Source organism: Myxine glutinosa, chromosome 13 (assembly GCF_964187855.1).
Source record: "Myxine glutinosa chromosome 13, kmMyxGlut1.1, whole genome shotgun sequence".
Lineage (NCBI taxonomy): Eukaryota > Metazoa > Chordata > Myxini > Myxiniformes > Myxinidae > Myxine > Myxine glutinosa.
Window position 1 is genome coordinate 88,886,664 of NC_136273.1, and position 17,119 is coordinate 88,903,782.

General features: G+C 48.9%; 1 protein-coding gene across 1 annotated transcript in view; it reads left to right on the forward strand.

Annotated features, from left to right (window-relative positions):
- The first annotated feature begins 1,350 nt into the window (after window positions 1-1,350).
- LOC137439108 (delayed-rectifier potassium channel regulatory subunit KCNS3) overlaps window positions 1,351-17,119 on the forward strand; it is a 36,331-nt gene continuing 20,562 nt past the window's right edge. The window contains exons 1-2 of the mRNA XM_068134812.2: window positions 1,351-1,526; window positions 1,685-2,686. Of these exons, the coding sequence (XP_067990913.2) occupies window positions 1,799-2,686 (888 nt within the window). The 5' untranslated portion in view covers window positions 1,351-1,526; window positions 1,685-1,798. The remainder of the gene's footprint in view (window positions 1,527-1,684; window positions 2,687-17,119) is intronic.

Genomic DNA, 17,119 nt, shown 5'->3' on the forward strand with positions numbered 1-17,119 from the left:
TAGTAATAGTGTAGTAGTTGTAATAGTAGTAGTGGTTGTAGTAGTGGTAGTAGTAGTAGTGGTAGTAGTAATGGTGGTTGTAGTAATACTGGAGTAGTTGTAGTAGTAGTAGTAGTAGTAGGGTTTGTAGTAGTAGTAGTGGTAGTAGTAGTAGTAGGGTTTGTAGTAGTAGTAGTAGTAGTAGTAGTAGTAGTAGGGTTTGTAGTAGTAGTAGTAGTAGTAGTAGTGGTGGTAGTAGTAATAGTGTAGTAGTTATAATAGTAGTAGTGGTTGTAGTAGTGGTAGTAGTAGTAGTGGTAGTAGTAATGGTGGTTGTAGTAATACTGGAGTAGTTGTAGTAGTAGTAGTAGTAGGGTTTGTAGTAGTAGTAGTGGTAGTAGTAATGGTGGTTGTAGTAATACTGGAGTAGTAGTTGTAGTAGTTGTAATCGTAGTAGTGGTTGCAGTAGTGGTAGTAGTAGTAGTGGTAGTAGTAATGGTGGTAGTAGTAGTAGTAATAGCAGTAGGGTTTGTAGTAGTAGTAGTAGTCGTAGTAGTAGTAGAAGTAGTGGTGGTAGTAGTAATAGTGTAGTAGTTGTAATAGTAGTAGTGGTTGTAGTAGTGGTAGTAGTAGTAGTGGTAGTAGTAATGGTGGTTGTAGTAGTAGTAGTAATAGTAGTAGTGTTGGTTGTAATAGTAGTGTTAGAAGTAGTAGTAGTAGTAGTAGTAGTAGTAGTGGTGGTTGTAGTTATACTGTAGTAGTTGTAATAGTAGTAGTGGTTGTAGTAGTAGTGGTGCAAGTAGTGGTAGTAGTAGGGGTGGTTGTAGTTATACACTAGTAGTTGTAATAGTAGTAGTAATAGTAGTAGTGGTGGTTGTAGTAGTGTTGGTTGTAGTTATACACTAGTAGTTGTAATAGTAGTAGTAATAGTAGTAGTGGTGGTTGTAGTAGTGTTGGTTGTAGTTATACACTAGTAGTTGTAGTAGTAGTAGTAATAGTAGTAGTGGTGGTTGTAGTAGTTGTGGTGGCAATGCTAGTAGTAGTAGTAGTAATAGTAGTAGTGGTAGTGGTGGTAATAGTACTAGTGGTGGTAATACTAGTTGTAGTAGTGGTAATAGTAGTAGTAGTCGGATTGGTAGTAGTAGTAGTAGTGGTGGTAGTATTACCTTGGGGAGACCCACCTATATATAGTATAAAACAAGTAGGGTTTACATTTAAGGGATGGTCGCTCCGCACGATGAGCACAAGGTAAACATTTTGAATTCAAGTTTTTGTTTGAATATGTAGTTGCGCTGCAGCTGATGACGTGACCGCGGTGGGTGGAGGCGGCACTCAACGAACCGGGCGAACAAGACACCCCCGCCCCTCCTCTCCCCTCGGGTGGCGCCGCCGCACACCGGGAGCGGATGGATCGGCCTCGTGAGCCTCGGACACGCGTCCGTCTGTCTGAAGTCCCAGGAGGGGCCCGATCGATCCCAGAAACCGTGTCTCGCCTGTCCGGAGCCACCGGACGTCTTTGGATCCTGCATGCTCCACAAACATTAAAGGTGGGTCCACTCCCCGTGAGTCCAGGTGTCTCTGCTCCATGAGCACAATCCCAACTATAACCCGTTTATTCAAATGTTTTTTGGACGTTTATCATTTTGGACTTTTGGAATCGTTAAATTATCGATTATTAATCAAGTGGATCGTCTCATCGTTACAGAATGAGTCGTAAAACGAAGGTGCAAGAAAGAGTCTGACGGTGTGACCGCTGCAGGTGCGATGTGACGAGACGTCGCCCTGTTTGTAACGGTCGGGGGTGTTCTCCACCACAAACATGGTCATGGGAAATCTCGTGCCCATTCCCAAGACTCCGAGGAGCTCGACAAACGGGGTTCTCAACCTCAACGTCGGCGGCATGAGGAGGACGGTCGAGCGAAGCGTCCTGGGGCGGTTTCCGCAGACACGTCTGGGTCGTCTCCTCACCTGCGAAACCGAGGAGTCCGTCCTGCTACTCTGTGACGACTACGACGTCGCGGCCAAGGAGGTCTACTTCGATCGTAGCCCAAAGATGTTCTGCTACGTACTCAACTTCTATTACACGAAGCACCTGCACTTCATGGAGGAACTGTGCGTCCTGTCCTTCAGTCAGGAAATCGACTACTGGGGCATCCACGAGTTCTTCATCGCTCCTTGTTGCAACTACCGATTCCACCTGCGCAAGGAAGCTTTCCTGAATAAGCAAGACGACGATGCCGAGGATTTCGCTTCGGTGCCATCTTTGCAGGACGTTCTGCTGCTGCAGAAGGACATGGAGACCTTCGACGCCATGATGTTTGGGAAGCACCGCAAACGTGTGTGGTTGCTCTTGGACAACCCAGACTACTCGCTGAGGGCGAAGGTGTTTGCCTGCACCTCCATCTTCATTGTGCTGGTCTCCATCGGGACCATGTGCGTCAACAGCATGACAGACTTCAACCGGCTCGACGACAAAGGCAACGAGATCGAGGACCCCACGGTCACCGTCCTGGAGAATTTCTGCATCGTCTGGTTCACCACCGAGTTCTTGCTGAGACTAATGGTGGCTCCACAAATCTCGAGGTTTCTGCAGAACCCACTTAACATCATCGACCTCATCTCCATCCTACCTTTTTACGTGATGCTGGTCATCGATTTGGCTCTCCATGTCGGCGACGAGTTACAGGACCTCGGGCGGGTGGTGCAGGTCGGTCCACCTTCTCTGTGCTACTCGTAGGACCGTGAATTGCATGGCTGGTCGAATGGACGTCTATGACAGTAAACCAGAAAGAGCGATCAGAGATTGCAAACCCACGCCAAGACTTGTTTTCTTTGGTTTTGCTTTAGCTTGTGTTTGTGTGACGTGTACACGATGTATTGACGATGTATGTTTATTGTTTAATACAGACGACAAACCGAAATTTTCAGTTTTATTGTACATATTCACGGTCCAATCGTACGTATTTTGTAGACTGCGTATGTATGTGTGTGGATACACGTATTTTTATGGTATGTAATTTCTAGACGTACTCACGTTCTTAATGCGCATACATTATATAGGTACTCACATTTTAATTATACATATTTTATAGAGCTAATCATGTTCTAATAGTACATACTTTATAGATGTACTCACATTCTTAATGTGCATACATTACAGAGGTACTCACATTTTAATTATACATATTTTATAGAGCTAATCATGTTGTAATAGTACATACTTTATAGATGTACTCACATTCTTAATGTGCATACATTACAGAGGTACTCACATTTTAATTATACATATTTTATAGAGCTAATCATGTTCTAATAGTACATACTTTATAGATCTACTCACATTCTTAATGTGCATACATTACAGAGGTACTCACATTTTAATTATACATATTTTATAGAGCTACTCATGTTCTAATAGTACATACTTTATAGATGTACTCACATTCTTAATGCGCATACATTATAGAGGTACTCACATTTTAATTATACATATTTCATAGAGCTACTCACGTTCTAATAGTACATACTTTATAGATGTACTTAGATTCTTAATGTGCATACATTATAGAGGTACTCACATTTTAATTATACATATTTTATAGAGCTAATCATGTTCTAATAGTACATACTTTATAGATGTACTCACATTCTTAATGTGCATACATTACAGAGGTACTCACATTTTAATTATACATATTTTATAGAGCTACTCACGTTCTAATAGTACATACTTTATAGATGTACCTAGATTCTTAATGCGCATACATTATAGAGGTACTCACATTTTAATTATACATATTTTATAGAGCTACTCACGTTCTAATAGTACATACTTTATAGATGTACTCACATTCTTAATGCGCATACATTATAGAGGTACTCACATTTTAATTATACATATTTTATAGAGCTACTCACGTTCTAATAGTACTTACTTTATAGATGTACTCACATTCTTAATGCGCATACATTATAGAGGTACTCACATTTTAATTATACATATTTTATAGAGCTACTCACATTATAATTGAACATACTTTATCGACGTTCTCACATTATAATTGTACATACTTTATTAAGGTACTCACATTCTAATAGTACAAACTTTATAAAGGTACTCACATTCTAATAGTACATACTTTATAAAGGTACTCGCAGGTACTCACATTTACTTTATAAAGGTACTCACATTCTAATAGTACATACTTTATAAAGGTACTCACATTCTAATAGGACATACTTTATTAAGGAACTCACATTCTAATAATACATACTTTATTAAGGTACTCACATTCTAATAGTACAAACTTTATAAAGGTACTCACATTCTAATAGTACATACTTTATAAAGGTACTCACATTATAATTGAACATACTTTATCGACGTTCTCACATTATAATTGTACATACTTTATTAAGGTACTCACATTCTAATAGTACAAACCATTATAAAGGTACTCACATTCTAATAGTACATACTTTATAAAGGTACTCGCAGGTACTCACATTTACTTTATAAAGGTACTCACATTCTAATAGTACATACTTTATAAAGGTACTCACATTCTAATAGTACATACTTTATTAAGGAACTCACATTCTAATAGTACATACTGTTATGAATTTGGTAATGCAACATCTAGAGCTAGGTAGATCTGAATAGGTAGGTATTCGGCTGTCGTGACAGGGACTCTACATGTAATAAGTTATTGATGTTTAGGCGGTTGTCGGGGTAAGATGTATGAGTGTGGATCTACCTGGAGATTCGAGTGTTAAATAGTGAGGGGTTAAAGGTAACGCCCCTGTGAGTATCACCTAGTAATCAAACCTTTGTCCTTTATGGCACTGCAAACCACATAAACATTAGTTAGGTCCTTAGCGCAACATTAAATAATCCCCTTTCCCTGACAAGGACTTCGTATTAAATTGACAGGAAACCAGGCCAAAAACACCGCCACGGCTGGCCGCCACCGTGTACACCTCCAAAGGCCTACAAACCTGGCCGGCACGTGTTCTGCCAGGACCGCAGGGTCGCGTAACGGGGGAGATGTTAGGAGTCGCATGCCGTAGAGGGCGTGACCGGCGAGCTGGGACCATATGATTGGCTGAGGAGTGCGCGAATGTGACGTCATCGGGGAGAGATATATGCGACGGTCGGACGCCATTTTCGCCAGTTGAGTTGAGTTGCGATCTGATCTCGAGTCGTCCCAGTTCGTTGAACAGTTGAGTAGAGCGTCCCAGTTCGGTACCGGAGTGGCAGTTGAGAGAAGTGAGAGCTCGTGGCAGTTGACGGTTCGTGCCATTTTCTACAGTTCGTGACCACAGCTCGTTGCAGTTGGCAGTTGGCACTCGGCACTCAGCAGTTGGCAGTTGGCACTTGGTTTTTGGTTGCTTCGTGCAGCCCTGCGTTGGACCGACGAGGCCTGGTGGCGCTTGGAGGCGGAGGCAGAGGGCCGTGGAACTTGGAGCGAGGTGTGCGATCGGGCCGAAAGGAGCGGTGTTGGACGGCAGCCACAAAGACGACAAAGACAGATAAGCCCGAATCCGCGTACACGGTACACGACGTGACTTGTTATTTTCGTATTAATCTCCCTCGTTTTGTGTTTGATATCAGTCGTGTGGGGACGTCCCGATTTAGTTATTAGATTACCGGCGCGTGCTTTTTCACTGGCTTTACTTTTAATAATAAATCCTTATATTATTTTCTGTACATATTTGAACGCAGTTTCCTGGGTGTTTCATTTTAATAGATAAGGCTGCGGAGCCTTCGCTGCGTCCCGCCATTTCGCGCGTTGGTGTTGAACGTGAGTCCGCCATTGAGTGTTCGCCTCGGGAGTTAAAGTCTCGCAATCGGTCATCCGTAACGGTGGTGTTAATCACGGTTACGCGACAAGTGGTGTCAGGAGTGTAGGATTCGAATCCGTCGGACAAATTTTTTGTCCGCGGCGAGACATCGACACGGTCGGGCGTACATTGCGTCCGACGTTCGAACGCAAAATTTGGATAGGCGAGGCGGAGAAATTTAATAATCAATTGGGCATACGGAGCGCGATATCGCGTCTTCGTCAAATTTAAATTGTGTTACTGGAATTATTAAAATAAATACGCGCGCGGGAAACAATCTTCCGGAAAGCGGATGTCGGAAATTGACGAGATGGAAGTACGCAGCGAGGCCTCCGTCAGCGTCGGGAGTGAGCCGGAAATGGGGGATAAGGAGGATAGCGTTGGAACTTTCCCCGCCGCTGGGACGGCCCCGAGAGACGACCAGGCTTTAATGAAATTTTTAAAGGAATTAATTGATGCTCAGGGTGAGCGAAACCTTGCAGAAATTCGGGGAGACATGAACGCACAGAGTGAGCGAGCCAGTCGGGAATTGAATGAACAAATGAAGTCACAGGGGAAGGAATGGAGGGAAGGAATGAAGGGAATGAGTGATCGATTGGAGGGACACATTGAAGGAATGGGAAATAAAATTGATGGGTTAAAAGGGGAACTGAATGCCCAGAGTGATAAAATTGAAGGATTAAAGGAGGGATTGAAAGAACAAATCGAAGGGATGGACAGCAAAATCGATGGATTGGAGGGAAAAATGGAGGTGATGAATGAACAAATGAATGAACAAGGGAATGAAATAAAGGAAAGGAATGAACAATTGGAAGGAAAAATTGGGGAAATGGCACAGCAGCTGGGGGAACGAATTGATGGCATAGAAGGGAGAGTGCAAAACCAAATTACGGACAGACTGGGGAAATTTGAGGGTAAAGTAGAAACTCAAATGGGGGAGATGGAAAAAGCCATAGGGGTGGAAATTGAATTGAAACGGGAAGAATTAATGTCAAAAATAGAGGAGGGCGTGACGCAGGCTGTCCAAATGGGGGAAAAGTTGGAGGGTCAGATTGGTGCCGCAAATGCTCGAATTGATAAAGCAAATGGGGACCTGGAAGGCTATCGGGGCCGGGTGGATGCCAGAATGCTACAGCAGAGTGAGGAATGGGGACTGCTCAACCGACAGGGGGGCAAATTGGCCGAGGAGGTGAGGGGGTTGGAAACCCGCATAAAAGAGCAGGAGCAAGGGTTAATTGAGAAAGGCCTGTGGGGGCCACTAATGGATAATGAAAGGGTGAGTGATTTTATGCAGGAGCGACTGGAGATCTGGGACAATACCATCAAGAAGGAGGTTGGTCGGGTTCAAGAGAGCCTGAAGGAAGAGGTGAGTAGGTCGGTTAAACATTTTCAGGACCAGATTAAGGGGACCCAGGAGACCCTCACCACGAGCCACATTTGGACACCAGAGGCTCCGAAACGGAATACCCAGTTGGGGGGGTGTTTTGGCCCCGGACTGGATTTGGACAGAGAGGAATCGGGGAATAGAGTCTCTGGAAAAACAATCCCCCTCGTACATTTTGACGGATCAGGGAGCCTCGAGGCTTTCCTGACACAATTTGAGTGCGTGTCTCAGCTCAATGGTTGGGGAGAGCGGGAGCGCATGGGGAATCTGGTGGCGACACTGCGTGGGTCAGCCGCCGACGTGTTGAACGTAGTCCCAGAGGGAACATTGACCAGCAAGGCCATTTGTGAGGCCTTGAATAACAGGTACGGGACAGGCGCAAGGTGCGACCTGGTCAGGGCACAGCTGCTGCATCGCAGGCAAAAGCCTAATGAGACGTTGCAGGAGCTGGCCCAGGATATATACCAGTCTGTGAGGATAGCATACAGGGACCTACCAGCACAGGCGTGGGACAAGCTGGCGATAGAAAAATTTATGGCGGCTCTCCCTGATCCTGAGGTCCGGACGTTGGTGGAGTTACAGGACCCACCCACGGTGCACCGGGCAGCGGAATGCGCGGCGAGACTGACCTTTTTGAGAAGGTCGAACCGCGCATCGGAGAGGGCACCTGTGACGGTACGGCAGACCGAGGTGCGGGATCGGGAAAAGCCAGAGGATGACATCGGGCGAATGTTAAGGGGGATCAGCCGCCAGCTGACAAATTTGATGGGGGGACAATTTGCAGGGAGCGAGTCACGACAGGGTGGTCCAGGTTGGTCATCGGGACGGCCTGATTTTTATCGGGCTGGGCCGGGAGAAAGGGGGGCTCCGCCTGGCTACCAGAGGGGTCCGTTCTTGGGGACTTGTTTTAGATGTGGGAGAAGAGGGCACAGTCAGAGGAATTGTCGGCAACCATATGGGCCCCCACCTCCTGACAGGCTTCGCAGTCCAGAAAGGAGGGGGCCCCCAGTAGGTCCACAGGTGCCAGACAGAGGACCACCACCTCCGCCTGGGCCAATAGCGGTAGAGTGTGCGGGAAACTAGAACGAGCCGAGCATACGGGGCCATGCTCGGCTGGCAAGTGTGTGGAGAAGCGCCCTCCTTTGATGGAAGTAGTGAATTGCGGACAAATTGGCACGGGTAATCTAAGGGTTAGATGCAAAATTGAGGGAGAATTTTGTGAGGCTGTGGTGGACACTGGAGCCAGTGACACCATTATCAATCCGGGTGTGCTAGACCAGAGTGTTGGAGGCTGGGACAAAATTGATAGGGTAGAAGGACACAGCCTTCAACTGGCTACGGGGGCAACGGCACCAATATTGGGACGCGGAGTGGTGAGGATGGAGTTGGGTGGCCTGGAGGTCAGCGTGGTTGTGTGGGTGGCGGGGGTGTGCGATCAGTGTCTGTTGGGACTGAGTTTCCTGGTGGAACATGACTGCCAATTAGACCTTGGGCGTGGTCATATGTGGTTGGGCACCGAGAGGCTGCAGTTAATGGGACTGGGGGATGACGAGGAGGTGCAGGGGACGTGGCTGGAGGTGCCGCGCACTGTGACCGTGCCTCCCAGGTCCGAGAGAGTCGTGATGGCAGAGTTAGCAGCAGGTGCTCAACCCATTGGCCAGCTGGGGCTAGTGGAGTCGTGGTCCTCGCAGGGGACGGAGGAATTAATGGTGGGTCGCACCCTCATAGACACCCGTGGGCCTATGCTGGCAGTCAGGCTGCTCAACTTGTCCGACAGCCCCCGCACTATAAGGGGCGGAGCCATCGTAGCCAAATGCAGTAGTGTAGTAGAGGTCACCGGAGGAGGTGGATCCACATGCTTGCCAGTACAGCCGGAAGGAGGGCAAAATTTGGGGAAATGTGATTGGTCAGAGGGAGTGCGGGACATGATGACACGCTCTGAAGAGGGCCTAACATCGGAGCAGGTAGAGACGTTGCACAATTTGGTTGGTAAGAACTTGGGTGTTTTTTCTCTCTCCCCCGAGGATGTTGGACGCACGAGTCTCGTCAGGCACAAAATTAGTACTGGCGAGGCTCGGCCTGTTCGCCAACCGCCGAGGCGGCTCCCTTTCGCTAAGAAAGAGGAGGCAGAGGAACAGGTGAGCAAAATGGAAAGAGCCGGATTTATCGAGCCCTCGGTGAGTCCTTGGGTGTCACCCATTGTGCTGGTGAAGAAGAAAGATGGGACCACTCGGTTCTGTGTGGATTACCGCCAGCTCAATCATGTGACACTCAAGGACTCGTATCCCCTGCCAAGGATCGATGACACCCTCGATGCCGTTTCAGGCTCAACGTGGTTCTCCACGTTGGATTTAAAGAGCGGTTATTGGCAGGTGGAAATGGATAAAGAGGCGAGGGAGAAAACGGCGTTCACCACAGGAAAGGGTCTCTGGCAGTTTGTCGTCATGCCCTTTGGATTGTGCAATGCCCCTGCCACGTTTGAGCGTCTGATGGAACGTGTTTTAATTGGCTTACCGTGGCAGACTTGCCTCGTCTATTTGGATGATGTATTGGTCCACGCTCCCACATTTGAACAGGCTGTCGAAAATTTGTCAGACGTATTTGGGAGATTAAGGGGTGCCGGGTTGAAATTAAATCCGAGCAAGTGTGAAATTTTCAGGAGGGAAGTGACTTACCTGGGTCACGTGATCAGTGAGAGCGGCGTGGCCACTGACCCAGGAAAGGTAAAATCTGTAAAAGAGTGGCCCGCCCCTAAAAATGTAAGGGAGGTCCGAGGATTTTTGGGCCTCTGCTCGTACTACAGAAGATTTGTGGCAAATTTCGCGGAAATTGCAAGACCTTTGCACAAATTGACAGAGAAAGGAGCCAAATTTGTATGGTCAGAGAGCTGCATCGAGGCATTCAGTCACTTAAAACAACGTCTGGTGGAGGCCCCAGTTTTGGCATACCCGACAGATGATGGCAATTACATCCTGGACACAGATGCGAGCCAGGAGGGATTGGGAGCTGTGTTGTCACAAATGCAACAGGGAGTCGAGAGGGCTATTGCGTATTACAGTCGGGCACTTTCGAGGCCCGAACGAAATTATTGCGTTACCCGCAAAGAACTATTGGCCTTGCTGTCTGCAGTTGGACACTTTCACCCTTACCTTTATGGGAGGGAGTTTGTGATCCGAGTGGATCATGCCTCCTTGCAATGGCTCCTTCGGTTCAAAGAGCCGGAGGGACAAATTGCAAGGTGGCTTGAGAGGCTGCAGCAGTATAATTTCACTGTGCAACATCGGCCTGGCAAAGCACATGCCAATGCAGACGCTCTCTCTCGGCGCCCCTGTTGGGATGCACAGTGTAAATTTTGTGATAGACAAGAAGCCAAGGATCCAATTGGGCAGGGCCAAATTGATGCATGCCTATATGCAGCGAGAGTGACCAGGCGAACTTTGCCACAACCCCCACAGGAATTGGGCGATGTGAATTGGCAAGAGAGTCAAAGGGAGGATCCCGTTTTGGGGCCCCTTTTTCAGTGGCTAGAGGAGGACAAAAGACCCTCTTGGGAGGAGATTGCTCCACACGGAGCCCAGGTAAAGGCCTATTGGGCACAGTGGCAGATGTTGGGGTTGAAAGAGGGCTATTTGTTCAGAAAGTGGGTGACACCAATGGGTGATGTAGCTTCCTGGTTGATAATTGTACCTAACAAATTGAAGGAAGTGGTTATGGGGCACGTGCATGGGACTAGGACAATGGGACATTTGGGCGTGGCCAAGACTTTGTCCAAATTACGACAGAGGTTCTACTGGGTGAATTCGGGCAGAGACATTCAAAATTGGGTGAGATCCTGCGACCTCTGCCGCGGTAAGAAGGGACCCCCACGTGCGCGCAAGGCCCCGCTCCAGGTGTACAATGTCGGGGCACCGCTCGAGCGGGTGGCAGTAGATGTGGTGGGGCCCCTGCCAGCCACCCGCCGAGGGAATCGGTACATTATGGTGGCAATGGATTACTTCACCAAGTGGCCAGAGGCCTACCCATTGCCCAACCAGGAAGCCCGGCTGGTAGCTCAAGTACTAGTTGAGGGATTCTTCTCCCGATTTGGCGTCCCAAGGGAGCTGCACACTGACCAGGGCCGGAACTTTGAATCTGCCCTCCTGCGGTCGGTGTGCGAGCTCCTCCAAATTCATAAGACCCGGACGACTCCCCTTAGGCCTCAATCGGATGGGATGGTAGAGAGGTTCAACCGGACACTGTTGACACAATTGGCCCTCTTTACATCTGAAAACCAACAGGATTGGGACGAGCACCTTCCCTTTATATTGATGGCATACCGGACCGCCCAGCATGCGACCACTCGGTGCACCCCCGCCTTGTTGATGTTCGGTAGGGAGATGCGAGTCCCCACAGATTTGTTGATGGGACCGTCACCAGGGGAACCGGGTGAGCCAACTGTGGAGAGCTACGCAACCAATTTGAAAGCGAGCATGGAAAAGGCTCATGAGTTTGCGAGGAAGCAAATTGGGGTGGCTTCTTCGCAGATGAAAACGCGGTATGACGCTCGGGCTCACACACCTCGTTTCCTTCCCGGAGACCTTGTTTGGCTCTACTGGCCCCGGAGAAGGAAGGGGGTGTGCCCAAAACTCACTTCACCTTGGAAGGGCCCTGGGGTGGTGCTTCGGCAAGTAACTGATGTGGTGTTCAAAATTCAGATGGGCCCACATACCCTTCCACAGATAGTTCACGGGGATAGATTGAGCTCCTACATGGGTCGGGAGGCTCCGGAGTGGATTGGAAGGGTGAGGGGGAAATTAGGTGTGGTGGATGACACCCTTGAACCTGACCAACCTGCAACTACCTGCACTTAAGGTGAGTGCTTTGAGGAGTACTGTCCCAGGCTTCAGGATTTGCTTTGGGAAATTGGGGACATGTAATTTGGAGTTGGGAGGTGAGTGCGAGTGATGACATGGCCGGTGAGGGGATGGAATGGGAGCCACAGTGTCTTGTGGGTGGCGTATGTTTTTGTGTTGTGGTTAGGTGTTTTGATGTGGTCGTGAGAGTGGAACCTAGAGAGTGTGTGATGATTATTGGAGATAATGAGGGGTGATAATTGTGCTTTTGGAAATGTGCTTTTGGGAAGATGTGATGGTTTAAATGTGAACTGGGGGAATTTCACATGTAGCAGGCCATGGCAAGCCTTGTAACACCTTTTACACCATCTATGGAATTGTACTGAATTGTGCTGAGTTGTGTGGAGAATTGAATGGCAGTGGGGGAGGAAGTGTGTTTTGGGGTCTTGTGGGTGGGGAAGGTGTGTGTGTCCGCAGGTACAGAGCAAGCTCTGAGGAGCGATGCCTGCGGGCCCCCCTCTGCGGCAATTACCCCTGGCAGCCGGTGGTAACTGGAAATTGGAGCTCGTCGGTGGAGGGTCTGGTTGGGCGCCGCGGGGTGAGGAAGTCCCCCGGTGACCCGTGTTGCTGCGCGAAAGCAGGAGGCAAAGGAGCCTGGTGTGTGTGGAGACCCTCACCGGCGAGGTAACGGCGGAAAGGGGCTGTTGGGCTGTCATGGGGCCAAGAGGTAAAGGGGGGGGGGGGGCAATGAATTTGTAAGTCGGTTGACTTGTTTTTGGGACTGCGGGCACCACAGCCTGATGCGCCCCCACCATCTTTTGTGCGGTACCTCCCCGCTGCCTAGTTGAGGAATGCACACACACGTGAATGACATTAATGCCATGGTCCTGCAGGGGGTGTATTGGGAATAAGTGCTTTGTTGATTTTTGCAATGCCTTGATGACCTATGGAATGAGAATGAGTGGTTAAGGGGTCTGTGTTGCATGAATGTGGGCGAAATCCACCGAGCCGTGTCACTCACCTGTAACATCTGGACAGGGCCCGTGGAAATTTAGGGGGGATGCATTGGGGATGGCCCCGCAGGTAAGGTTGAGTCTTGTGGCATCCACCGGGGGACGCGGTCTGTAGACCGGGGTATGTACAAAGGTTAGAGTTTTGAGTGTTGGAAAGATGGTTAAGTTTTGTGGTTAAGTTAGTGTTGTGTGTTGTTGTTTCCTCCCTCCACAGGAACAACGAAGAAGATGTACATACTTGCATGATGGTTAAGGGGTTCAGCATGTTAAGGAAGTGTAGGTAGGTAGTCCGACTCACTTCCCACAGCCCTTCCTGATTTATTTCATAGGTTAATTAAGTGTGTGACAGTAAGTGTTAAGGCTGGAATGGTAGCCCTGCGGTGAACCTTGCAGGAGCTACGGTTCCAGGGGGGGGGCTGTGTTATGAATTTGGTAATGCAACATCTAGAGCTAGGTAGATCTGAATAGGTAGGTATTCGGCTGTCGTGACAGGGACTCTACATGTAATAAGTTATTGATGTTTAGGCGGTTGTCGGGGTAAGATGTATGAGTGTGGATCTACCTGGAGATTCGAGTGTTAAATAGTGAGGGGTTAAAGGTAACGCCCCTGTGAGTATCACCTAGTAATCAAACCTTTGTCCTTTATGGCACTGCAAACCACATAAACATTAGTTAGGTCCTTAGCGCAACATTAAATAATCCCCTTTCCCTGACAAGGACTTCGTATTAAATTGACAGGAAACCAGGCCAAAAACACCGCCACGGCTGGCCGCCACCGTGTACACCTCCAAAGGCCTACAAACCTGGCCGGCACGTGTTCTGCCAGGACCGCAGGGTCGCGTAACGGGGGAGATGTTAGGAGTCGCATGCCGTAGAGGGCGTGACCGGCGAGCTGGGACCATATGATTGGCTGAGGAGTGCGCGAATGTGACGTCATCGGGGAGAGATATATGCGACGGTCGGACGCCATTTTCGCCAGTTGAGTTGAGTTGCGATCTGATCTCGAGTCGTCCCAGTTCGTTGAACAGTTGAGTAGAGCGTCCCAGTTCGGTACCGGAGTGGCAGTTGAGAGAAGTGAGAGCTCGTGGCAGTTGACGGTTCGTGCCATTTTCTACAGTTCGTGACCACAGCTCGTTGCAGTTGGCAGTTGGCACTCGGCACTCAGCAGTTGGCAGTTGGCACTTGGTTTTTGGTTGCTTCGTGCAGCCCTGCGTTGGACCGACGAGGCCTGGTGGCGCTTGGAGGCGGAGGCAGAGGGCCGTGGAACTTGGAGCGAGGTGTGCGATCGGGCCGAAAGGAGCGGTGTTGGACGGCAGCCACAAAGACGACAAAGACAGATAAGCCCGAATCCGCGTACACTGTACACGACGTGACTTGTTATTTTCGTATTAATCTCCCTCGTTTTGTGTTTGATATCAGTCGTGTGGGGACGTCCCGATTTAGTTATTAGATTACCGGCGCGTGCTTTTTCACTGGCTTTACTTTTAATAATAAATCCTTATATTATTTTCTGTACATATTTGAACGCAGTTTCCTGGGTGTTTCATTTTAATAGATAAGGCTGCGGAGCCTTCGCTGCGTCCCGCCATTTCGCGCGTTGGTGTTGAACGTGAGTCCGCCATTGAGTGTTCGCCTCGGGAGTTAAAGTCTCGCAATCGGTCATCCGTAACGGTGGTGTTAATCACGGTTACGCGACAATACTTTATTAAGGTACTCACATTCTAATAGTACAAACTTTATAAAGGTACTCACATTCTAATAGTACATACTTTATAAAGGTACTCACATTATAATTGAACATACTTTATCGACGTTCTCACATTATAATTGTACATACTGTTACGGACACGGCTAAAGATGTTGCTTGACCGAGCGGAATGGCCGCCGTGTTCGCACAGTTTACCCGATTACCCCCAACTCACCCGATTCCACTCGAACGTTGGCCAAATCGCGCTACGCTAAATCAATGATGGAAAGGACACAACGACTGGGATAAATGAAACGACGCAAGGGGTACAGTTCTCAAGACCTCCGGAGGAGGATATAATTAGTGGTGGAGAAAAGGGGTAGATTACAAGGTAGAGTGAGGTAAAAGACACAGAAGAGATAGGCACTTAGATACAATCTTATCTATCCCAGACAGATCACAGACAGACCACAGACAAACGGAACAAGGCTGACTTACACAGGGATTGATGGCAGGGAAGGACAGGTAGTCGATAGCACAAGGTGCACCTTGGCTCAGGGACAGGATAAAGCACGGTCCAGTCCAGAGATGCGGGGAGGTGTCACAGCGCTCGGAGGTGGCGTCCTTCTCTCTCCAAGCTCAGCACGCATCTGGTGTCACCTCCCTCTTCCTGCGCATGCTCAGCGGGGAGTCACACGCCCTCGGCTCGTTGGCTCCGCCCCAGATGGGACCGGTCCGCCGCTTCTATTGGGTGCGGGGGTTACCGGGCTCCGCCCTTGACGAGGAGCTGACAGCGAGCCCCTACTTGGTAACCCCGTCGAGCACATGTTCGATGGCGGCTCGTTGGAAAGGCCTGGTGCCCTCCCAACACCCCCTACCAACCAAGCCGGAGTGAGGACGCGCACTCCCCGTGCCGCCGCCGTTGTTGTTGTTGTTGTTGAACCGTGAGGAAGAGCTGCGGGGAGGTATTGGGAGGTCCTAAACTTCCTAACGGTGCCATACAATCACATTCTGGTGCAACGAAGAGTCAGAATTAATGGAAACGAGTCCTTAACTGACATAGACTAAGAATAACTAGCAAGATGTCCTATAGTTGTCTACGTGAGATGCGGTGGACCTGTATGCGACACTTAATGGGGGAAATAGGGGGAGGTCGGGTCTACAGAGTGTTGTTTACAGAAAATGGGACTAGGGAATGGGGGATTGGGGATAGTTGGGAAGTATTGAGGAAATAGGGGAATACTTACAAGCGGATATGGATGGATGCCAATCCCATATCCGCAACATTGCACCCTTCTCTACCTCGGGGCGTCCCGACCCGATAAATTTTTACCTACTTTAGTGTGGCACTCAGATGTAGTTCCCTCTACTATTAACTCAACCCTGAGTGCGACAGTTTTACAGATGTTCACAAATGAGTAAATATGTCCCCCTGCGACGTTGCACCCTTCTCCTAACAGAACCACACCCACAGGATAACCGAATCGCGGAAAGAATCCTCAAACAAAACATACAGCCGGTAGGGAGCATCATTTATACAAGACTACACTGATATTTACACTACGATCCAGGACCTGTTCTTTGAGGAACACATGCAGATGTTATGCATAGAGAGAGAGCACGCATGCCAGCATCGATACACCAACCCACGAGTGCCCTGTGGCCCTACGGCCTTTAATAATGTGCAGAGCACCCCGTCCAAGCACCAAAAGCACCACCCCATTATGTGCAGTCAGCACCATCCGGTGCACCAATAAAGTGTTCATAACAATGCACAATTAAGTGTCCATGGTCACCGGTGGTGTCGCAGCCGGCCGATGTTCTGCTGCTGGTCTTGCCTTCATGGAGTGCACTTGGCCTTCTGGCTTCTTTAGGAATAAAGAAAGGCGCCAACCGCGTCCATTTCTAAATTGTGGCCGTCAGGGGGGCCAACTAAAAGTGGTTCACCTGTATGGCATAGGTGCCACGTTGACCCAGAGGTCCATCCATGGGTGGTGCTTGCCCGCAAAAGAACTGCGGTCCATGGTGGGCGGCCACAAAAATTGCGGTCCATATGGTGTATCGATCCAGGCAGCAAGCAGCGGAAGTACAGGCCCACAACTGCGGAGCCAGCACCTCTCTCTCCTCTCTCTCTGCCCCAAAGCCAGATCCTCGGAGGTGGGAGACAAAAGAAGACAAGTGAGTAAGGTGGTAAGGGCGCAAAAGTGCACGCAATTCAAGGTAATGCACACTGGGGGCACATGGGAACCAGGTGAGACAGGTACGTTCCTACCGTACGCCCCCCCCCCCACCAGGTAACCTACATTGCCCCTCCCTTACCCCTTACTGTATCCACAAAACACAACACTACCCATAAACATCTACTTTACACATCAACAAA